At 41.0% G+C, this 24436-nt stretch overlaps 1 protein-coding gene across 2 annotated transcripts in view; it reads left to right on the top strand.

The window, feature by feature from the left end:
• Positions 1 to 24436, top strand: part of SNX9 (sorting nexin 9) — a 112268-nt gene that overhangs the window by 16862 nt on the left and 70970 nt on the right. For both annotated transcript variants that reach the window (XM_037741924.1, XM_017538628.2), the window contains exon 2: positions 23795 to 23881. In XM_037741924.1, the coding sequence (XP_037597852.1) occupies positions 23795 to 23881 (87 nt within the window). The remainder of the gene's footprint in view (positions 1 to 23794; positions 23882 to 24436) is intronic.

Below are 24436 nucleotides of genomic sequence, written 5' to 3'. Positions count from 1 at the left end.
AAAAAAAAGAATTGACAGAAATGAAGATTGAAAAGGAAATATAGTTGACCCTTGAACAACATGGGGGTTAGGAGCACCGAATCCCTGCCCAGTTGAAAATTCAGGTATAACTTTTGACTCCCCCAACACTTAACTACTAATAGTCTGCTGTTGACTGGAAGCCTGTTAACAGTTAACACATATTTTATATGTTATGTGTATTATATACTGTATTCTTAAAGTAAAGCTAGAGAAAAGAAAATGCTACTGAGAAAATCATAAGGAAGAGAAAATCTATTTACTATTAAGTGGAAGTAGAGCCTTAGGTCTTCATCCTCCTTGTCTTCACGTTGAGTAGGTGGAAAAGAGAGGGGAGGGGTTGGTCTTGCTGTGTCCAGTGGCAGAAGTAGAAGAAACTGCATGTAAAGTGGACCAGAGCTGTGTTGTTCAAGAGTGAACTGTACTGATTATCTTATTTTAACTTAAAATGTATAATGTACATTTACTTACCAATCCTTTGATAGACAGCTATGATCTTTTCTTTGTGTGCCTCTGATTGCAATGCTAAATGATCCATTTTTGCATAATCCACACTCAATTCATTGCAATTCCCATTTTTTATTTTAAAAGAGCTTAAATAGTTTGAAGAGAATTTCAAAGCATCGTGAGTACAGAATTCTAGATTTTAAAAATTTATTTCCTGTTTTTTTTTTTTTTTTTTTTTAGATAGATTGTCAGAAACAATTGCTCAATGTAGCCAAAAGAAACCCCCATTTAGACAGAAAAATTTCTCAGCAAGGCACTTTTACTTCTGCAGAAGGGTACTGCTTGTGTAGGTTACAATGGCAAGAGCACACCAAACAAAGGAGGGAAGGAGTTTTTAACTCTAATGCAGTTCCTTTTTCTGTGTCCTTCCCCTGTTGGCTGGGGTTGGACCACACAATCTAAGCTGATCCCGATTGACTAAGACTTAAACTTTTTCCATATAGGGTAAACACACAATTTTGCAAGCAGAGGAAAGAGGGGTAGGATTGATTTACAACTTTTACAACTTACGAACAGAAAGTTGAGTCTTTGAAGAGGAACTTAGTTGTCCCAACAGAGTGTTACTCTGTTGCCCAGGCTAGAGTGAGTGGGACGATCTCGGCTCACTGCAACCTCTGCCACCCAGGTTCAAGCAGTTTTCCTGCCTTAGCCTCCCACTTAGCTGGGATCACAGGCTCACACCTCGCCTGGCTAATTTTTGTATTTTTAGTAGAGACAGGGTCTCACCGTGTTGGCCAGGCTGGTCTTGAACTCTTGGCTCCAAACTATCTGCCCACCTCAGCCTCCCAAAATGCTGGAATTCTAGCTGCCTGTTGGGTTCACCTTGCCCACTGCCTAAACAGAGCAGATTTCTCAAGACAAGGGGAATTGCAGTGGATAAAGTAGTTCATGCAATACCAGAGACCGGAGTTTTATTACTCAAATCAGTGTACTCATAGAGTTTCTTTCTTTTCTTTTCTTTTTTTCTTTCTTTCTTGACGGAATCTCACTCTGTTGCCAGCAGTCTGGAGTGCAGTGGCATGATCTCGGCTCACTATAACTTCCACTTCCTGGGTTCAAGTGATTCTCCTGCCTCAGCTTCCTGAGTAGCTGAGACTACAGGTGCGTGCCACCACGCCAAGCTAATTTTTGTATATTTAGTAGAGATGAGGTTTCACCATGCTGGCCAGGATGGTCTCAATCTCTTGACCTCGTGATCTGCCCACCTTGGCCTCCCAAAGTGCTGGGATTACAGGCCTGAGCCACCACACCTAGCTACCTGCTGAGTTTTTAAGGACAACTTGGTGGGTAGGGGAAGCCAGTGAGTCGGGAGTGCTGATTGGTCAGGGATGAAATCATAGGCAGTCAAAACTGTCTTGCACCAAGTCAGTTCCTGGGTGGGGGTCACAAGATCAAATGAGCCAGTTTACTGATCAGGGTGCTGCCCAGCTGATCCATCAAGTGCAGGGTCTGCAAAATATCTCAAGCACTAATATTAGGAGCAGTGGAGGGAGGGTCAGAATCCTGTAGCTTCCAGCTGCATGACTCGTAAATCATTTCTAATCTTGTGGCTAATGTTAGTCCTACAAAGCCAATCTAGCCCCCAGGCAAGAAGGAGGTCTGCTTTGGCTGTTGTCCCCTCCCCTCCCTCCCTTCCGCTCCCCTCCCCCACCCCACCCCTCTTTTGAGACAGAGTCTCACTCTGTTGCCCAGGCTGGAGTGCAGTGGTGCAGCCTTGGCTCACTGTGGCCTCCACCTCCCAAATTCAAGGAATTCTCCTGCTGCAGCCTCCTGAGTAGCTGGAAGTACAGGCGCGCACCATCATGCCCAGTTGATTTTTTGTATTTGGTGTTTATTGGTTTGCAAGAAGGATTAACTGGAGGGGAAAAAGGATCCTGGCAAGTGTTGGGATTACAGGCATGCCCCACTGTGCCTGGCCCCATTTGTCTTAACTGCTGTCTCAACTACACTTATTTTGACAGCAAACTTTTTAGCCATGTACTAGATTTCTTGGAAATAATTACTCTTTTTTGAACTCGTGTTTCATTAGCTATGTAATAATGCAATTCCATAGCTACGACAATAACTTACTGTAATCACAACTGGTTTGTGGTAAGCATATGGTTCAGTTGGTGGGGTCAGAATTGCCCCTGTGTGTTAGAGAGTATCCTGCTAAATGCAAGAGTTCAATATGCCACATATTTTATATAAAGCATAGAGAGCATGGGTGTATCTCTAAATTGATTGTGTGGAATACAGGCTGTGTGATACTCTTCTGTTAGTCATAGTTTTGAGATTTATGGCAAGCTCCTGGGTTTGGTTAGGTTAGACTGTGGTTCTCATGGACCCAAGATTGAACCTTGAAAAGAATCGATAGTAAATGCTAAATTCTGTATTGCTTTTGTTCCTTACTCTTGTAACTTGATTGAGTCCTTTAATGAATCAGTATCTTCCTGCCATGTAATAATTTACAAAATGATCCGAGGTGCTTTTGTAACACTTTCAGTGTTAATGGTTTGCAAGAAGGATCAGCTGGAAGGGAAAAAGGATCCTGGCAAAATTCTGGTGCGAGGTGCCCGTCCTGCTGCGCATATATCCCTTCAGCACCCCCTGATGAGATTGTTTTCAGCTTCTCTGCCTTCTGAGGCCATGAATCCTTCATTTGGTAATCTTTTCCCCTCTGTCAGCTGCTGTGAGGCAAAAATCTCTTCTTTTGTCCAAGTATGAATCATTCTATCATTTTTGTGTAATAACTTTAAATTAGCTCTTCAAATTTTATTTTACCAACTTAATTCTCTTTGGCAGTCTTATTTTACCATATCCCTGAGCTTCCATTTGTGATGCAATAAAAGTCAGCCGTGGTTCTGTGGCGAGGTTTACATTAGTTCTGTAAATCTAGAAGAGAAATTGCCTAAAGAGGAACTATTGATAAAAACAAATCATAGTTAAGAATACTGGCCTCAGGCCAAGTATGGCTTACAGCAGAGACCCATAGTCCTCATGTAACCTAGTTGTATGTGTATTTATGTTGTTGACCTTAAGGAGAAGTATCATTTTGAGTAGCTTAAAGATCGGTATGTTTCACTTTAGTAATGTTCTTTAAATACTTTGATATAAAGTATTTAAATTCTTTAAAAAGGCCCGTAGAGACTCTGGCAGATCATCTAGGCTGACTCTGTCATTATTCGTGTGTGAAAGCTGAGACGTGGGAAGTAAGTATTCAGTGTCTTTCACCTTACACAATAATTCATGGTGATGATAGTGACCTTGAGTCATTAAGATTGTTTTTGGCAGAGTATGGTGGCTCACGCCTGTAATTCCAACACTTTGGGAGGCCAAAGTGGGTGGATCACTTGAGGCCAAGAGTTTGAGACCAGCCTAGCCAACATGGTGAAACCCTGCCTCAAGGAAAAGTATAAAAATTAGCCGGGCCTGATGGCGTGCATCTGCAATCCCAGTTACTCGGAAGGCTGAGGGATGAGAATTGCTTAAACCTGGGAAGTGGAGATTGCAGTGAGCCCAGATGGTGCCACTGCCTTGCTACCCTGGGCGACAGAGCAAGACTCCATCTCAAAAATCGTAAAAAGAAAAGATTCTTCTAATTATATTTTCAGAGTAAATTTTTTATGAAACTAGGAGAGTCTGTAGTATTTTATTTATTTATTTTGAGACAGGCTCTGGCACTGTCATCCAGGCTGGAATGCAGCAGCATGATTTCAGCTCACTGCAGCTTCCACATCTTGGGCTCAGGTGATCCTCCCACCTCAGTCTCCCAGTTAGTGGAGACCACAGGTGTGCACCACACTGCCTGGCTAATTTTTGTATTTTTGGTAGAGATGGGGTTTTGCCATATTGCCCAGACTGGTCTTGAACTCCTGAGCTCAAAGCAATCTGCCCACCTCCACCTCCCAAAATGCTAGAATCACAGTTGGTAAGCCACTGCAGCCAGCCTTACAGTACTTATTTTTAAAAGACCAAGAAAAATGGTTAGGCTAAAATTTTCCTGATGGTGTAGATCTTTGGAAAAGCTGAATAACCCAGATGATGTGTATTCTATAGGAGTTTTCTTACTGAAAAATGTGTATTTTTAAAATTTCATCCATTTTTATTGTTGAGTTTTGGGGACTGCAGGTGGCAAGCAGGAGTGTGGGGAGGCCATGCTGGGAAGGAGCCAGGCTACCTGTACCTGTCCTGATGGATTAGTCATTTCCATGGTGAGCCCAGGAAGGAGGGAGGAAGCCTCATCATAGGTTACACGTTGTCTGTTCTGGTTTTAGTAGTTCTGCAATCCTGTAGTATATTCAGTGTATTTTATTTGTAGGTTATGTAAATATTCCTTTTTATCTCTGAATGCTAATTTATTTGCACAGAAACAACAGCAGGGAAGCCCTGCAGAAAATAAGGTATTAATTTTTTTTTTTTTTTTTTTTTTTGAGACTGAGTTTCGCTCTTGTTACCCAGGCTGGAGTGCAATGGCGCGATCTCGGCTCACCGCAACCTCCACCTCCTGGGTTCAGGCAATTCTCCTGCCTCAGCCTCCCTAGTAGCCGGGACTACAGGCACGCGCCACCATGCCCAGCTAATTTTTTGTATTTTTAGTAGAGATGGGGTTTCACCATGTTGACCAGGATGGTCTCGATCTCTTGACCTCGTGATCCACCCGCCTCAGCCTCCCGAAGTGCTGGGATTACAGGCGTGAGCCAACGCGCCCGGCCTAAGGTATTAATTTTTAAAACTCTCTTGGTAAATGTACCTTTGTATTATTTGACGTATGGCTTTGTTTTGACCTGGCTTTACAAAGCCCTTTATCTGGGCCTCCTGCCACCCCCAACCCCACATCCTACCTAGCCCCTGTTTGTTCCTCACTGGCAAGACCCCTCTTTATTCAGGTGTCAGCCCAGTGACCCCTCCTCAGCCACCTCCTTTAAAGCCCTTACTCTGTCACATCACCTGATTAACTCCTGTAATTGTGCTCACCGCCACCTGGAATTGCTTTGTGTATTGATGGCTGTCTCTTCTCCTAATGCTTTCAGTGCTTCTGAGGAAAGGAGGATACCTTGTCCTTGGCTCTTCACCACTGTCTCCACCTAGAACAACACTCTTGTAATAACTGCCTTATTCAATATTTGTTGATAAAATAGAAATATATCAGCTACCTAGCTTCAGTCTGGTAGCTAGTCATTGGCTTTAGCCCCCAGAGAATGCAGAATTTTCTAATTGGCTCTGATGATGGCTTTAAGCAGAAAAACCTGGGTAGGCTCTTGGGGGGAAAATTCGTCCTTCAAACTGGTAGAGATTTAGAAAAAGTGTAATTAAGACATGTAGGAGATAAGCATTGGCATTTTGCAAAATAAAGTTTAGTTTATAAGTTTAAAAGTTTAATGATTGCCTGTTAAAGTATTGGCTTTTGGTTCTTTTATCTGGGGCAGTAAACCTAGACTTAATGAAATTTTTTATTTCGAGGAAATTGTACTTTCTGTACCTGGAAAACTGAACTAGTAAGATTGAATTTATTTGGAAATGGCAGTGAAGTCTGAACTCTGTAAGCACCTCTTAGGTAGCAGGCGCTGTGCTCCATGGTAAATGACTGTGCTGGGCAAGACCGAGAGGGAGCTTACAGTTTAGAGAATGCACACATGTCCACAAGCAACGATTACACAGCAGCCATAAAATCATAGGGGAAGGGTAGTGTTACAAGGGCATCCATGGGAGAGATAGGTATGTAACCAATTTTGTGGGTCATAAAATTCTTCCCAGTTTGGGCGAGGCGGCTCACGCCTGTAATCCCAGCACTTTGGGAGGCCGAGGCGGGCAGATCATGAGCTCAAGAGATCGAGACCATCCTGACCAACATGGTGAAACCCCGTATCTACTAAAAAATACAAAAATTAGCTGGGTGTGGTGGTGTGCGCCTGTAGTCCCAGCTACTCGGAGGCTGAGGCAGGAGAATTGCTTGAACCCAGGAGGCGGAGATTGCAGTGAGCCAAGATTGCGCCACTGCACTCCAGCCTAGCGCCTGGCGACAGAGTGAGACTCTGCCTCAAAAAAATAAAATGCTTCCCGCTTGTGAAATCTAAGCTGAGACTGAAAAGTGAGTAGGATTTAGTCAGATGAAGAAAGAGGAAAGGTTGTGATTTGTTTATGGAATTGAAAAGAGTTCAGGCCAGGTGTGGTAGCTCATGCCTGTAATCCCAGTATGCTGAGAGGCTGAGGCGGTAGGATCACTTGAGCCCAGAAGTTTGAGGCTGCAGTAAGCTGTGATGCGCCGCTGCACTCCAGCCTGGGTGACAGAGTGGGACCTTGTCTCAAAAAAAGAAAAGAAAATAGTTTAATAAGTCTGGAATTTATGGTTGAAGGTAAGAATTTTAAGTGACAAGGCCATGGAGGTGTTGGGGGTCAGGTGATCATATTTTTTTGGGGGGGTCCAAACCGGAATACTTTCAAGAATAAAGAGGGTACCATTAATTCCACTGAGATGGCAGGAACAAACTGGAGCTGGCCTGGACAGATGAGGATACATGGTCAGCCTCTTTATAAGCTGTGTTTATTCACATTGGGGTTCATTTAGTGAACAAATAGGTGTTGAGCACCTACTGTGTTACAGGCATTGCGAGGACTTTCTTGTGAGAGCTGTGGGAAGCATTGGAAGGTTTGGATCAAGAGGGGCAATACCCAGTGTGCACGTTCAAAAGATCCTTGCAGCTGCAGGCAGAAGATGAATGGGAGCAAGGCTCAGCAGGTGTGGGGAGGCTGGAGGAGGCTTTTGAAGTGAATGAAAATGATTAAAGATGACTTGGACTATGGATCTCACACATGGCATGGGGAGAAGTGAGTAGGTTGTAGCAATATTTAGAAAGTAGGCCTTTCTTAGAGGTGGAAAGGAATGAGAGGAGGAGTCACACCTTTCAGTTTCTTTCTGGGCAAGTTCGTAGGAGAGGTTCCATCTAGAAGTAGCTGGGGAACGCTGGGGAGAAGGCAGGTTCTGTACTGGAATGCTGATGAGGCCTTGCTTGGTGTGTTGTGTGTGCCCTTGGAACTGCATGCAGGAATCTGATAGGTGACAGATTTACAATCTGAACCTCAGGATGGACTTGGGATTCATCAGTATAAAGATGGCAGGTGATGTCATCAGAGTGGATGTCACCCAGGGAGAATATCCAGAGTAAGAAGAGTGTAGGACCCCGGGGAACAAAGGCATTTACAGTGTGGCCTGGCTAACACCTGGGCAAGGAGAGAAGGCGGAAAGGAAGGAAGAAAACCAGAGGAAGGCAGGTGTGGAAAGGCTGGGGAGGAGAGTGTTTTAAGAAGGAGGAGTGGACAGCAATGTCTGATGTAGCCAGGCAGTCAGCCGGGATGAGGGCCTAGCATGGTGATTGGATTTAGCAGTAAGAAGGCTGCAGGTATCCTTGGCCAGAGCCGTTTCAGTGGTGTCTGTGGGCAAGGCTTGGCTAGTGCTGATGAAGCGTGAGTAACAGATGAAGTAGACACAGGGCATGTGGACAACTTCTCTGAAATGTGAATTTCTTGATGTTAAGAGAAGGTATTAGTCAAAGGAATATGTGGGGTTGAGGGAGGGTTTCTTTTTTTAAGGATGTGACAGACAAGTGGGTTAAACAATATGGGAAGGAGAGAGTAGCGAAGTTGTCATCAATGTGTGGATGGGAGGAGGAACCAGGAGTCCCAGTGCAACTGGGTGGGCTCACATGCACGTTATTGTTAGAGTTTGCTGGGGGAGTCTCTTTTCCTAGCTTCTCTCTTTTTTTTTTTTTTTTTTTTTTTTTTAGTGTTGCTCTCTTGCCCAGGATGGAGTGCAGTGGTGTTTTTTTAACTTTCTGAAGTTGGGATATAGAGGTCATGGGCCTACATGTAACACCCAAGAGTTCCCTAAAGCAAAAATTTGATAGTGGTTTTTCATTGTCAAGCTTAGTACATCTGACAGTACTTGGTGACTGTATTTAAAGTATTTTATTTTTCCTGGAAGCACCTCTCAGGTCACTTTTAAGAGCATATCTTCATTTCTTTGACTTTGTAGCCCATGGCACTGCTGGCTGCCAGGGGGCTTGGTCAGTGCTTGGGTGCATCAGCTGTCAGCTGAATAAGGCTAACTCCTTAGAAGGAAGGAGCATGCAGGTAGGGTACCATTCTGGTTTATTCCACAATTGTACATTGTATTTATTTGTATGGTCTTTTAAAAATAGTGATAAGGCTGGACGCAGTGGCTCATGCCTGTAGTCCTAGCACTTTGGGAGGCTGAGGCAGGTGGATCACTTGAGGCCAAGAGTTCAAGACCAGCCTGCCCAACATAGCGAAACTCCGTTTCTACTAAAAATACAAAAAAAAAAATTAACCAGGCATGGTGGCACATGCCTGTAATGCCCAGCTACTTAGGAGGCTGAGGCAGCAGAATTGCTTGAACCTGGAAGGTGGAGGCTACAGTGAGCCGAGATCGTGCCACTGCATCTCCAGGCTGGGTGTCAGAGCGAGACTCTGTCCAAAAAAAGTAAATAAATAAAAATAAATAAATAAATGTAAATAAATCTCTACAAAGTATACGAAATCTTAGTTAAAATAAAAATAGTGGTGAAATATGCATAACATAAAATTTACCATTTTAACCGTTTTAAGTACATGATTCAGTGACATTAGATATATTCACAGCGATGTGTAGCCATCACCACTATTTGTAGAACTTTTTCACTATCCCAGATAGAAACTCTGTATTGCATTTCCCCCCTGCCCCCAGCCTCTGATAACCCCTGTTCTACTTGCTGGCTTTGCTTGCCTACTGTAGGTATCTCATATAATTGAATCATATATTTCTCTTTTTTCTTTTTTTTTTTTTTTTGAGACAGAGTCTTGCCCTGTTACCCAAGCTGGAGTTCAATGGTGCGATCTTGGCTCACTGCAACCTCCGCTGGGATTACAGGCGTGTGCCACCGTGCCTAGCTAATTTTTTTTTATTTTTAGTAGAGATGGGGTTTCACCATGTTGGTCAGGCTGGTCTTGAACTTCTGACCTCAAGTAAACCACCTGCCTCAGCCTCCCAAAGTGCTGGGATTACAGGCATGAGCTACCACATCTGGCCTATTTGTCCTTTTGTGTCTGGCTTATTTCAATTAGCATAATGTTTTCAAGGTTCATCTGTAATGCAGCATGTATCCAAATTTCATTTCTTTTTATGGCTAATATTCCTTTGTATTTTGTTTATTCATTTGTCAGCGGACATTTGGGTTGCTGCCACCTTTTGGTTATATGATGCTGCTGTAAACATTGGTGTACAAGTATCCGGGTCCCTGCTTTCAATTCTTTTGAGTGGAATTTGCGGGATCGTATGGTAATTCTGTGTTTAACTTTTGGAGGAACTACCAAACTGCTTTCTACAGTGGCTGTACCATATTATATTCCCACCAACCATTGATTTAGTTTGACTTCAGTTGTTTAAAGAAGTATATCTGAATTTTACACATACTCCATAACTACAATTATTTGAATTAATTGGAATAGAAATTAATTGAAAAAATGAAATGTCTGATTACAGTACTGGACATCAAAAACTGCTTTACATTAGGCCATGGTTCTCAGAATTCACAATCCTCCTTTCCATTTTTCTTCCCTCCCTCCCTTCTCTCCGTTCCATGATCACTCTTAGGTTCACAATATGCATGCATGTCGTAGAACATTCGAACTTCTGGTACTACAGCACCTCACCCATAAGAACTCTATAATAGTAGACTTCCATTTCCCTTTCCTGTCCTATGTGCTACTTTTTTGCCTTTTGAGACAGTCTTACTCTGTCACTCAGGCAGGAGTGCTGTGGCGTAATCACAGCTCACTGCAGCCTCAGCCTCCTGGGCTCAAGTCATCCCCTCACCTCAGCCTCCCGAGTAGCTGGGACTGCAGGTACAGACCACCAGGCCTAGGTGATTTTTGTATTTTTTTGTAGAGACAAGGTCTCTCCACGTTGCCCTGGCTGGTCTTAAATTCCTGAGTTTGTGTGGTCTGCCCACCTCGGCCTCCAAAATGCTGGGGTTACAGGCATGAGCCACCATGCCTGGCCTTTGTATTTTTGTTGCACATTTTATTTCCCAGTATTAAAGACCCCAAAATATGTTGTTGTTACTCTTGTTTTGAAAGTCAGTTATCTTCTCAAAATTAGTTTTCTTTCGGAAAAATTAAACAATTTTTTTTTTTTGCATGACTCATATGTTGACTATTTTTGGTGCTCTTCCTTCTTTTGTGTGGATTCAGTTTTCCATTTAGTATCATTTTCGTTCAGGTGAAAGCACATTTGATATTTCCTGTAGTATTGCTTTGCTGGTGACACATTCTTTTCTCAGCTTTTGTCTGAAATGCCTTTATTTCACCATCATTTTTGAAGAATGTTTTTGCTGGATATAGAATTCTAGGTTGGTAGTATTTGTTATTTTTCAACACTTTTAAGGTGACGTTTGGCTTGTATCATATTGTTCTGGAGAATTCTGCAGTTATTCTTTGTTCCTCTGTAGATAATAATATATCTGTTTTTTTCCTTTCTCTGATTTTAAGGCTTTTCTCTTTGTTGCTGATATTCTGAAACGACTATGATGTGTCTTTGTGTGATTTTCTTTGTGTGTGTGTTTTTTTCTGTGGAATTTATTCAGCTTCTAGGATCTGTGGGTCATAGTTTTCACCAATTGGAAATTTTTGACATTACTTCTTAATACATTTTTTGTCTTCCCCTCCATCATTCTGGGATTTGAATTACATGTATGTAGTAACTGTTGTTTCACAGATGACTAGGTTCCCTTACTGGCTGGCAATGTAGCAGAATCACCTTTCGTAGGAATCAGGCCTTTACTTTCCCTTGAACTCTAGGCTAGTTCTAGAGCCTTTGGTGGACTGGAAAGAGGCAATAGTTATGCCACAAGTTTTCGTACATGTGAATGTACATGTAATGTTAAAAACAAAGGTCGTGAGCACCTGCATTTATGGGGCCCTATGTGCTGGTCCCTGTTCTGTGGGCTTTCTTTTTATTACTTTATTTCTCCTTTGTGTCACGAGGCATGGGCAGTTTGAGACTGATACTTTAGGGAATTAGTCCGAGTTTTTAAGACTGGCGAAACAGTGGCCTAGGGATTTGAACCTATGTGCCTGGCTTCAGAGGCAGCTTATCATTGGTATGTTGCCAGTAATTTCATTTCCTCCCACTTTGGGGAGGAGGTGAGACATTGTAAATACACACACTGGTGAGGGTGTGGGAGACAGGCACTGTTAACCGGGAGTAAGTTTCTATCAGTTGTCTCTGGGGTTTGGGATTTGGCTATTACTCACTTTTAAACTTTTCTGTATTTATATTCCTGTCTCCCCACCCCCAGTGAGCATGTAGTTTTACAGCTGGAAAAAGCAATAAAGCTGTTTTAATTTGGGGCTGGTGGTGAGGTTATTTTCTTAGCCACAGCAAAGTAAGTTTTAATGTGCCTTGCCCTAGGGGTTAAATAGTAGGTTAGTAACCTTGCAGCTGTGATAAAGAACAGAGTAGCTATGCTGATAGGAAGAGTCTTTCAGATAAAATATGAATAAATAGAAGTCCTAGATAAATGAAATGTAGACGAGTACATAAGAAATGTTAAAAGTATGGAAGCATATACTGTGGTTCTCATTGGTTCTGGGCATGTGTGCTTTGACTAGTTGTGTACGTGCAAACACCTATGTCAGATGCATAACATTTTGAGGGATATTTAAAAAATGATTAGCATTAGTGCCCTTTGGCACTTTTAGAAACTTTTCCTCTTTAACTTCATTATGTTGCTTTTGTTGTTGTATTAATAAAAGTGTAGGTGTGTATTTATATACACTGAAACTGTTAATTCTCAGAATGAGAAGTCCAGGAATATGGTTTACCCCCTTAAGTAGCCTTTAATGCAGATTCTCTTAGCCATCTAATCAGCTTTTTAGTTAAACTTTGGAGTATTTTGTGCTTTGTTATAATCAAGGAAGCATTCTCTCATAAATTTTGGTGTTTGCAACATAACTCTGAGCATCCTAGGTAGAGACAATCCAAGACAATGCTTTAAATTTTTAAATTTTTCCTACTAGATAATAGGTTCACGTTTAAAAAACTAAAACATCAAAAAAAGAAAAAAAAAAAATAAAAAAAAAAAAAAAAACACTAAAAAAAAAGTGCAAAAAAACCCCACCGAAAATTCCTCTCCTGCCTCTCCTCTTCCTTAGTCATCTTCTCTCCTCAGGGGCAGCGTTACCAATTTCTCTTACATTCTTACCGAGATTTCCTGTGCATACAGAAGCAAATCCATGTTCTACGTTGCCCCATCTTCTTTCTTACACAAATGGTGTGCCTTGCTTTATTTTCTTATTTAATAGATATACATTAGAGATCATTCCACATCAGAAAAGTAAGCAAATCCTCATTCTTTTTCTGCATTATAGTACTCCATTTCATAGAGATCCTGCACTTTATTAGCCAGTCCTACCTTTTAAATTGTATTTGGTCTTTTGCTATTCTGGGTGATGCTGCAGTGAATAACCATGTATATATGTCAGTTTGCAAAAGTGTATTTCTAGGGGATAAGTCCCTAGAAGTGGAATTTCTGGTTTAGATACCATGTGTGTTTGTAATCCTTACAGGCATTACGAAATTGCCTCTCCTGTCTGTTAGCGCGATGTAAGGATACCTGTTTCCCTAAACTGTATGCCCTCACCAACATGGTGTTAGCAGAGTTTCGCTTTCATTTTTTGCCAGCCTGATAGGTGAGAAATAAACTATTTCGTTTTATATTATTTTGTGAGTGAGGTTTTACATTTTAAAAGCCTTTTTTTTTTTTTACACTGATTCATACTCTTTATTTAGAGTAACAGAACCAATCTTTAGTCTGTGTTATGAATTGCAAACATTTTCCCCAGATTGTCATTGATTTTTACCTTATGTTGGCTGTTGCCAGGCAGGCATGTTTTATTTTGGGTGAAGAGAGATTTCTCCCTTTCTCCCTGTTAAGAACTTGTGGATTTTATTTCATAAAGTCCTCCTCTGCTGCAAAAGTATTTTTAGAAATTCTCCTAAGATTTCTTTGGTACTTTTAATGTTTTGTTTTTTTTTTTTTAAAGACTTTATTGCAGAGAATGCCAAACACATTCAAAAGTAGAAGTATAATGAAGCCGTTTGTAACCATTATCCACCTTTGGCAACCACCCAACTCATTGCCTTCTTATTTCATCAAGACCCCATGAGTGTCTCTTGTTTCTGCATTATTTTTGAAGAAATGGCAGGTATTTTAACACTTCATCTGTAAGTATTTTCGTGTATACCTGTAAAGATGGGGAGGAAAGAGGAAATCTTTTAAAAATATAACCACAATACTATTTTGATGCCTAAAAAGTGAATACTTTTAAAATATCACAGTCCTTTAAGATTTCAAATTTCATATTCATTTCTGCAGTTGGACTCAGAATCCCAATAAAGTCTACATATTGCGATCATGATCAGTCTTCTAAGTCTCTTCATTTATAGGTTCCCTTACCTCACCCCCAACCCTTATCCCCTACTTGTTTTTGTCTTTGGGATTTGTTAGAATGGATTTCTGTAGAACCTGGATTTCTTACCTTAACGCTCATTGCATAGTTTAAGATATTATTTTGTTTTCTTGTAAATTGTTATGAGGATTTAGAGGGTGAATAAGATTCACATTCTTTTTTTTTTTTTTTTTTTTTTTTTTTTAACATAACCGGAATTGTGTTCCATCAGAAGGCAAATGGTGTCTGGTTGTCTTTGTGATCTACTATGCTTAGATGAATTAAATCTTTGGGGACTGAAAAAAATGATCTCATTCTATTACTCCCTCATTTATCAGCTGAAATACTTGTATAAGGAGAAACTTTTATCTACTACTTGGTTACTTCATAGTACAGATTTTAAAGGATAAATGGTTGGGTTTTTTTGTTGTTTTTTTTTTCTTTTGGCTTTATTTACCAGTTGTCAAAATGAATTGGTTTCGTGGTATTCTATAATGATGACTAGTTAGTTTTTATGAACTCATGAGTTTAAGCAAATTTAATGTTTCAGTCCATTGTGGTCATTATCCCTACTGATGCTTGTATTGTTCCACATTTGGACAGTAAGCTCATCGTCAGATTGGTGCCTTTGTCTTTTTGATACAACCAGTAGGCTTTGCTAGTGTCCTTGATAATTGGTAGGAAAAGATGTTCCAGGCCCACCTTGTATGTTTTATATGGGGTTCATGTTTTTTCCCCCTGAAACCTGGAGTCAGCCATCTCTCTAAGTAAATCTGGTTCCTTTTAAAGAAAAATGCTGCTCAGAAATCCCAATATGGGCATTAGATATGTGATTACTTTTTTTTTCAAATTAATTTTTGACCCATCATACGATTTATTTTGTTGTGAGGAGTAAGATAGGAATCCATTTTTTTTCCCTCCAGATAGTTACTCATTTGTTCTAAAACAATAACATGCCATCTTTATCATGTTACCTACATTTCTATATGTCTTTGGGACTTGTGGACTTTGTACTTTTCTAGTTTTTCCTTGTTTTATTTTTTTTAATAAAAAAAAAAAGATTGGGGGCCGTTCTTGTTTGTTTTTATGTCCAGATGAATTTTAGGATTAGTTTGTCCTGTTTCAGAAAAAAAAAATTCTATTTGTAATTTTTATCAGAATTAATGAGAGGAGGGGAGGTGCTATTAATGATATCGGGGCTTCTCATCTAAAAATATGGGGAGACTCTTTGTATGAATCCATTTTGTTGCATAACAAACTATCCCCAAACATAAAGACTTAAAACAACAAATACTTCGTATTGCTTATGGTTCTGTGTGTTGACGATGCGTGGTTCTTGTGATCCGGAGAGCTCAACTAAGGCTGGATAGTCTTGGTGGCCTTTCCTTCATTTTGGGGTCTCACCTTATACAGCTAGGATGATGCAGGCCTCTTTCCATGTGGTCTTGGATCTGCAGAGTTACTAACCCAGGCAGGTTCAGTGGTAGCACAGGTGATCCTGGTAACAAGAGAGGGCAGCCCCAATGTATAAGTGCTTTTCATGCCTATGTTAGTGTCACATTTGCTATCATTCTGTTGGCCAGAGTAAACACATGAACTGAACTTTTCCAGAGTCTTTTTTTGGGGGGTTGGAGGTGCGACAGAGTTTCGGTCCTGTTGGGCATGAGCTCAGCTCGCCACAACCTCCGCCTCCCGGGCTCAAGTGATTGTCCTGCCTCAGCCTTCTTGAGTAGCTGGGATTACAGGCATGCGCCACCACACCTGACCAATTTTTGTATTTTTAGTAGAGACAGGGCCTCTCCATGTTGGTTAGGCTGATCTCACACTCCCAACCTCAGGTGATCTGCCTGCCTCAGCCTCCCAAAGTGCTGGGATTACAGAGACGAGCCACTGCCCCTGGCCATCATCCAGAGTCTTAATGGGGAGAGTGACAAAGTCATACTGCAAATTGGTAGATAAAGGGGTGGGAAGATTTACTGTGGCCATTGTTACAATCCACCATGCTGTATTAGTATGTACTCACAATGCTAATAAAGACATACCTGAGACTGGGTAATTTATAAAGAAAAGAGGCTTAATGGACTCACAGTTCCACATGGCTAGGGAGGCCTCACGATCATGGCAGAGGGCAAAGGAGAAGCAAAGGCACATCTTACATGGTGGCAGGCAAGAGAGCTTGTGCAGGGGATTCCCCTTTATAAAACCATCAGATTTCATGAGACTTATTCACCCTAACAAGAACAGTATGAGGAATACCACCCCCATGATTCAGTTATCTCTACCTGGTCCTGCCCTTGACACATGTGGATTATTACAATTCTAGGTGAGATTTGGGTGGAGACACAGCCAAACCATACCACGCGCCCTCGTTTTTTGCCACTTTTCTGTGTCATTTGAGAAATTCTCAAGATTTTTTCCAGATAGGTTTTACACATTTCTTAAGCTTATTCCTAAATATTTCATCTTCTGCTATTACTGTACACGATGTCTTTTTCCTGTCATTTTAATTTAGAATTCTTGGATAGGTGATATATATCTATCTATATCTATATGTATATATGTCTATATAGATACACACACACGCAAGCACACACCACACACAGAGTTAAATTATGTAAAAAGAACATGATAAATGTCACTTCCACTTGTGTTATCACTAATCGTCTTCTCCCATCTTTCTAGGTGACCAATTTAAAATTAATTTCTTGTTTTGTTTTTTTTTTTATCAAGTCCTTCTTTATAGAGAAATACTGGCAAATGTAAATATTCTATTCATGAAAAAGGTAGTATGCTATGTGCCCTGTTCCACAATTTGCTTTTTTTGACCGTGTATTCATTCCATGTCTGGGTATATAGATTGTTCTCATTCTCTTGCTGCTACATAATGTTCCATTGTGATGACATAGCCTGGTTTATTTAATCAGTTCCCTGTTAGTAGAAGCAATATTGGGGTAGTATTCCTTAGCATCAGATTTGCAGAAATCCAAAAGTGGAGTGATTTATTCTGTTAGTGAAGCTGTAGAAAAACGTTGCTTTCATATATAATATTGGTAGAAGTTTAAATGGTATAACCCTATAACCCCAAATTGAGGCAATGGGGATCTGGCAATGTCTACCAGATTAATTTGTCTGTCTTAGTGTGTGTGAGATTGACTATTTTGTGATATACTTAAGGGCCATTGTATTTTTTTAATGAACTCTTTGTTCCTCTGCCCATTTTTATATTAGGTTGCTGGTCTTTTTCATGAGTTCTAGAAACTCTATATATTAGAAGCTTAACACTTTGTGATATGAATTGAAAATATTATTTCCTTTATGACTTCTGCTTTATGTTAAGACTAGTGATTTTTATATAATAATTTTGTTCTAGATCACGTTATAGGGGTCAGCAAATTATGGCCCATGAACAAAATCTAGCCTGTCTTGTGCAGTTTGTAAATAAAAGTTCTGTTGGAACACGGCCACATCCATTTGTCTATATATTGTCTGTGGTGGCTTTTGCACTGCAGCAGCAGACAGACTGAATGGCCTGCAAACTCTAAAATGTTTACCATCTGGTCCTATACACAAGAAGGAAAAGCAACCCCTCATTTAAAGCAGCCAAATCAAAGTGTTTTGTATGATGCAGCCATTTTGACACAGCCTTTAAAAAAAATAGCCTAGGCAATATGGTGAGATTTTAGCTCTTCAAAAAATTTAAAAATAAAATATTAGCCAGAAGTGGGGGCGTGTGCCTATAGTCCTATCTGTCAGGAGGTGGAGGCAGGAGGATCACTTGAGCTCAGGAGTTCAAGGCTGCAGTGAGTCATGATTGCACCACTGCCCTTCAGCTTGGGTGACAGAGCAAGATGTTGTCTCTCAAATAAAATAAAATATCCAATTAAATTTCTGTGTTTAATTACAAAGTACGACACAGAACAGGCAGTCACACGTGGGTTTCAGAAGTATCTGTTTTGGCACATTACTTGGTAACGTTGATGGTACGTGTGATATGGCCATTTGATGCCACCACATCAAACCACTGTTAAGATATCTTTGTCTAATTGTTCTTGTGTACACTGCGTATAGAGGCTTTGACCTCGGTGAGTGTGGGTAGAACAGCTTGCAAAATCATCCCAATCTCTAACAGTTTGGTTACAGTGTGGCCTCAGTTCATATTTCCTGTGGTCTAAGTACTTTCCAGGGCCGTTCTGCATGAATGAACTAGAGAGAGGGAGAAGAGTTTGGAAGAGTATAGTATAATTTGATTTATGTGTTTTAAGTATTCAGAACCCTGCCGCATGCCCCTGTCCCCAAATTGTACAATTGCCTTTTGTTACACTCAGATGTAAGTTTAAGTATTTCTTTGGAATTTATAATTCTACTCAGTGAATTTCTATTTGCATTTCTGTTTGACTTGAAAATTTCCCAGACTGCTTGTCTAATTGACCAACAGTTTAAAAAATTCCTCTAAGTGCATTATATTTCAGAATAACAGATACAAACCCACTTTAGGAAAAAAAAACATTTTTAAAGAACATACTAATTCACCAGTAATTTATTCTTGAAAATTTTACGTACAAAATATTTTAAAATTTTTATTCATTCTCAATTGCTGCTACCAGTTTTTTTCAGAAATTTCTTCTGTTGGGAAAAGAGCTTTTACTAGAACAACTGTTAAAACTTTAACCAAACTCTGTCATCTTGACTATTCTTTTGAATGGATTGTTAAAGAAATTGCTTCTAAACATTTAAGGAAACAAACTTCATTTCCTTGTTTGGAAATTTTAAGAGCAGCATTCTGGGAACATTAGATATTAATTGACCCACATCCCCTTGGAGCTTCCTATCACATGCAGCTGACTTGGCCCTGCCATAGTTTAACGATTTGAATGATGACACTGGTGAAACTATAGAAGCCATGCTCATCAGGCTTTTTTGATGACTTCCAGCAGGAAAAGATAAGGGAGAATTAGATGATGGCTTCAGAATTCAGAAAGCTGTTAATAGGTTGGAGCAACGGGTTGAATCTAATAGCTTGAAATTTTATAGCGATTATAATATTCTGTATTTGGTTCAAATAACAGTGGAATAAGCACAAGGTTTAACAAAAGCTGTGGATATCACTGATACACAGCAGTCCTCTTTATTTACAGGGCATATGTCCCAAGACCTCCAGGGATGCCTGCAACCAGGGATACTACCAAACCTTATGTGTACTATGTTTTTTCTATACATGCTTATAACAAGGTTAATTTATAAATTAGATTCAGTAAGAGATGAACAAAAATACTAATAATAAAGTAGAACAGTTATAGTATGCCAGCAACACTACTCTTGTGCGTCAGGGTCATTAAAATAAGGATGATTTGAAGATGAGCACTGCCATGCCCGATAGTCTGCTAACTGAGGCGGCTACTACAGGACTGTTGGGTGGGCGGTGTCTACATTGTAGCGATGCCAGACAGAGGGATTATTCACGTCCCGGGTGGGACAGTGTGAGATTGCATCATGCTACTCAGAATGGCATGAACTCTGAAACTGATAAATTGTTTATTTCCGGAATTTTCTATTTAATATTTTCAGACTGTGGTTGATAGCAGGTAACTGAAACCAAGGAACGTGAAACTATGGAGAAGGAGGGACTACTTATGTTGGAAAGCATTTATGCCTTCACCATTTAGAATAAGGACAAATACATCAACATATATTAATAGCATAATAATGCTCAGGGTCTGTGAAAGTAAGTTCTGTTTTTTCTCATGATCTTAAGTCAAGATTGAGGAAGGCATTAAATGTCGTAAAATTGTATAAGTCACAATTGTGCTTAAGTTAACCAAGCTTGCCATTTAGAGAGGGTAAACTAGTTATATCTGGCAATATTACCTACTCTTTATGCAAAATTTCACTTCTCAAGGCTGCCCAATCCTTCTTTCCCTTGAATTTCTGAACAAGTTCTTGAAGCAAAGCCAACATTGGAAAAGGCAGTATAGGAAAATGGTCTTTCAAAGGCCACGTGGAAAATAGACTGATTGGCAGTTGGGGTTGAGGCCAGCACCTCTGTCTGTTTGGATACGTCAGTGGTAGACAAGAGGAAAAAGTGGAGGGGTGAGAAGGGGAAAGTGAGAAAACAGGTGGAGGCAAAATGCAAGGATAGGAAAGAGAAAAGAGGGGTGCTGGGAGATGGCGCCCCAAGGCTTTCAGTTTCATTGAAGCTTCAGCGTCTCTGGGCTGAATGGTCAGTATTCTTTTCTGTTGACATGTTATGCTTATTTGGAGCTATGCTTATTAAATCCTTTTGTCCTCCAAAATTATTCTCAGTTCAGATTTTGAAGAAGCATCCATTTAAGTCTTAATTCAGTCTTTTAAATAAACTTACACAGTTTATAAACGTTTTTCTGTGAGTGTGCTTGTCCGTTTTGTGCTTATAACAGAAGAACTAGGACTGGTTAACTTACAAAGGACAGAATTTATTCCTCATAATTCTGGAGGCAGGCACTTCAAGATCTAGGTGCTGACGAGGGTAGGGCCCAGCTCTGCTTCCAAGATGGCATCTTGAGTGCTGCCTCTTCCAGGGGAAAGGGTGTTGTGTCTTCACACAGCAGAAGTGTAGGCGAGAGTAAACCCACTCCCCTGAGCCCTTTTTGTAGCAGTGTTGATCTCCTCATGAGGACAAAGCCTGCATGGCTGTGTGGCCTAAACACTCCCATTTGCTGCACCTCCCAACACCACTGCCTTGGGGATTCAGTTTCAACACGAGTTTTGGAGGGTCCAAACCCTCAAACCATAGCAGTAAGTGCTCAGTAATATTTAAATGTGCAAGGCCACTTCCATTTCTTTCTTTCTGACTTGTTTCATATTCGGTTTCACCAGATTCTAAGGTCCTGGCTAATTTTTGTATTTTTAGTAGAGTCGGGGTTTCTACCATGTTGGCCAGGCTGGCCTCGAACTACTGACCTCAGGTGATCCACCTGCCTTGGCCTCCCAGAGTCCTGGGATTGCAGGCATGAACCACCGTGCCCAGCTGAGGCTTAGGTAGTCTATATTTGGAGACTAATTGGATTTGACTGGAGTTATAAAAATTTCAGCAGGATTCTTGAGGACTGATAACACAACAGCAGATTCCTCATGCCCCCAGCATGGCTACGTGGTTCCCAGACTCCTCTTTGGGGCTCGCTTCCTTCCAGCCTGTTCCTTGCCTGCCTTTCTCTCCTGTCTGTCCTCGTGGCAGGAAGGATTGAGGTTGATGCAACATGTTTTTAAAAAACACTGGCACGGCGCAATGGCTCAGGCCTGTAATCCCAGCACTTTGGGAGGCCGAGGCGGGTTGATCACAAGGTCAGGAGATCAAGACCATCCTGGCCAACATGGTAAAATCCCATCTCTACTAAAAATACAAAAATCAGCTGGGCATGGTGACACATGCCTGTAATCCCAGCTACTCAGGAGGCAGAGGCAGAATTGCTTGAATCAGGGAATCGGAGGTTGCAGTGAGCCAAGACTGTATCACTGCACTCCAACCTGGGGAAGAGAGAGAGACTCCATCTAAAAAAAAATTAAAATTAAAATAAACCAACAAGAACAACAAAAAAACACCCCGGCCAGGCATGGTGGCTCATGCCTGTGATCCCAACACTTTGGGAGGCTTAGGTGGGCAGATTACCTGAGGTTAGGAGTTCAAGACTAACCTGACCAACACAGTGAAACCTCATCTCTACTAAAAATACAAAAATTAGCCAGGTGTGGTGACAGGCACTTGTAATCACAGAAGCTCGGGAGGCTGAGGCAAGAGAATTGCTTGAACCTGGGAGGCAGAGGTTGCAGTGAGCCAAAATTGCACCACTGCACTCCAGCCTGGGTAACAAGAGTGAAACCACCCCATAACATGACAAACAGAATTCTGTCCACTTTTGCAGCTGCATGAGGAAAACACCTCAGCGTGGCTGCTTTGTCCTTGGTGACGCCCTGAGGGAGCCGCCCTGCTGCCCCGGGCACCCTGCCATGCTCTCCACTCTGGTCCCAGCCTCCGAGGGCGGAGATGAGGAGCTACCGGGCTGTCTTGACTCACAGGCTCACCCACCTTTTATTTGTTCCCAACAGTTTACTAGGAAAAATTTCAGATGTGGAGAAAGATTGGAATTGAATACCATAGACCCACCATCTAGATTCAGTACCTGCTTTGTCACATACTCATCCACCAATCCATCTTACTATTTTTTAGGTATTTCAAAATAGTATTTTGGCTTTTTTTTTCTTAGCCTGTTATCACTAAATGTGAACCTTTATCCTCATTAAAATAATTTCAGGCATCATTAAGCAAATACATAGAAAGGACAATGGCCAACCAAAGGGCCTTGCAAGGTCTTGCCATATGGTAGATGTTCAGTAAATATTGTTAAATCAGTGCGCTTGCATTAGTCCTATTAAACTAGCCCTGTCAGTAAACCTGAATTTGCCTTTTAGGACATTACTTTTAAACCTCATGTTTCCTAGCACATGTAATCCCAGTTATAGGATGGACTTCAGGAAGATAGTCTGTGAAAGACAATCACTTAGAATGTGAAAGGGATTTAAAAATATGGATTATATATTATAAAGGTATATGTAAAACATTTTAAGCACATACTTTGTTTTTAACACAGTGATTAAAAACACTGGGATACGTGCACAGCAGCGTTCCAGGGAATCCGTTTCCAGATCCTGTCTCAAGGATCCTCTTGAAGAAAAGCTTACAAGAGTAGTCCCTCCTCACTCCAGCCAGAATAGCTTCTTCCTAGTCTATCTTTTATGAAATTAAGGTTTCATGTAGGGCTGGGCGCAGTGGCTCACACCTGTAACCCCAATATGTTAAGAGGTCAAGGCAGGAAAGTCACTTGAGCCCAGGAGTTTGAGACCAGCCTGGGCAACCCTGTCTGTACAAAAAATACAAAAATTAGCTGGTCACGGTGGCATGCGCCTGTAGTCCCAGCTACTGGGGAGGCTGAGGTGGGAGGATTGCTTGAGCATGGGAGGTCAAGGATGCAGTGTGCCCACCTTGGCCTCCCAAAGTGCTGGGGTGTGAGCCACCGCTCCTGGCCTTGCTCTCCCTAAAAAACAAAAAACAGGGAGGAAAAAAACCCCACCTATTCCATTAACAACAACAACAGACCTGTTGCTCTTAGGAGGTAAGCAGTGGAAATACACACACCATTCATTTGGGGAACACTGACTCTCAGCTAAAGAGAGAGACACATACACATACACATGCATCCAAGATTCACAAGGTTGGGCAGTGGCCCAATCCTGGCTTATTGTAACTTTGAACTTTTGGGCTCAAGCAATCCTCCTATTTTTAGCCCCTTAAGTAGCTGGTGCTACAGGTGCTGGCTACCATGCCCAGCTAATTTTTCTTTAATTTTTTGGTAGAGATGGAATCTTACTTTGTTGCCCAGGCTAGTCTCAAACCCCTAGCCTCAAGCAATCCTCCCGCTATTTAGTCTCCCAAGTAGCTGGCATTGCAGGTATGAGCTGCTGCACTCAACCAATATAGTTGTAACTCAGAAATATTTTGAGTTACTTTTTCAGGGCTGATCTCTAAATGCAGTGTGGTCAGCTGCCAGAAACCTCCCCTGCCTCTGGGACATAACAGGGCTACACTCTTGATGTTATTCTTCCTCACAGTAGCAGTAGAGCAGATGAGTCATTTTGGTAACGTCTTTCTTTCTTCCGAAACAGCCACAGCCACTATCATGTTCAAAGCAGCATGCTTAGAAAGTGAACTGCACACCTGTTTGTAACATCCTCTTTTCCTCTCCATTCCTGGTAGGCACGGGTTATGTATGATTTTGCTGCTGAACCTGGAAATAATGAATTGACGGTTAATGAAGGAGAGATCATCACAATCACAAATCCGGTAAGAGAACTGTACGTTTAAATCTGATTGTCCCATGTGGACTTATATTTTAAGATTTTTTTTATAAGTTAATCATTCAAACCCACATGATTTTTTTTCTGTTGCTGATGAAATATTGATGGTGAGGTAAGAAGCTATTATATAAATATAGAAAAATGTCCCCTAAAGACAGCCATGTATGTAATTGAATTTATTATGTTTGCTGATTTTGTATCTTTTTCTGTATGTTTATCTTACAATTTTTTTTTTTACTACTTACTACCTTTTAGGTACCCCGTAGTTGTCCTGGAATGTATTTCAGTGTGTTTGCCCCTAGCACGATAATACTGTGTCTCTAGAATAAATAAAAGATGGTGGTGATTTTCCTAAATGTCTTAGCTGATTGATCCTGTCATTATTTTTCTAAGCTCTTTTCCTAAATCAGATTAGATTGCCAGAAAGCGATATACTCAGACCAGCTCCAGTGGAGTTTGCTTAGCTCCCAGTGGAGTTCTCTTTGCTGAATTACAAGTTATTGCCTCAGCTTTTTTTTTTTTTTTTTTTTTTTTTTTTTTT

This window comes from Cebus imitator, unplaced genomic scaffold (assembly GCF_001604975.1).
Source record: "Cebus imitator isolate Cc_AM_T3 unplaced genomic scaffold, Cebus_imitator-1.0 Scaffold6, whole genome shotgun sequence".
In the NCBI taxonomy this organism is placed as follows: domain Eukaryota; kingdom Metazoa; phylum Chordata; class Mammalia; order Primates; family Cebidae; genus Cebus; species Cebus imitator.
Note: the sequence above shows the minus strand (reverse complement) of the source record. Positions and strands in the feature narration are given on the sequence as shown.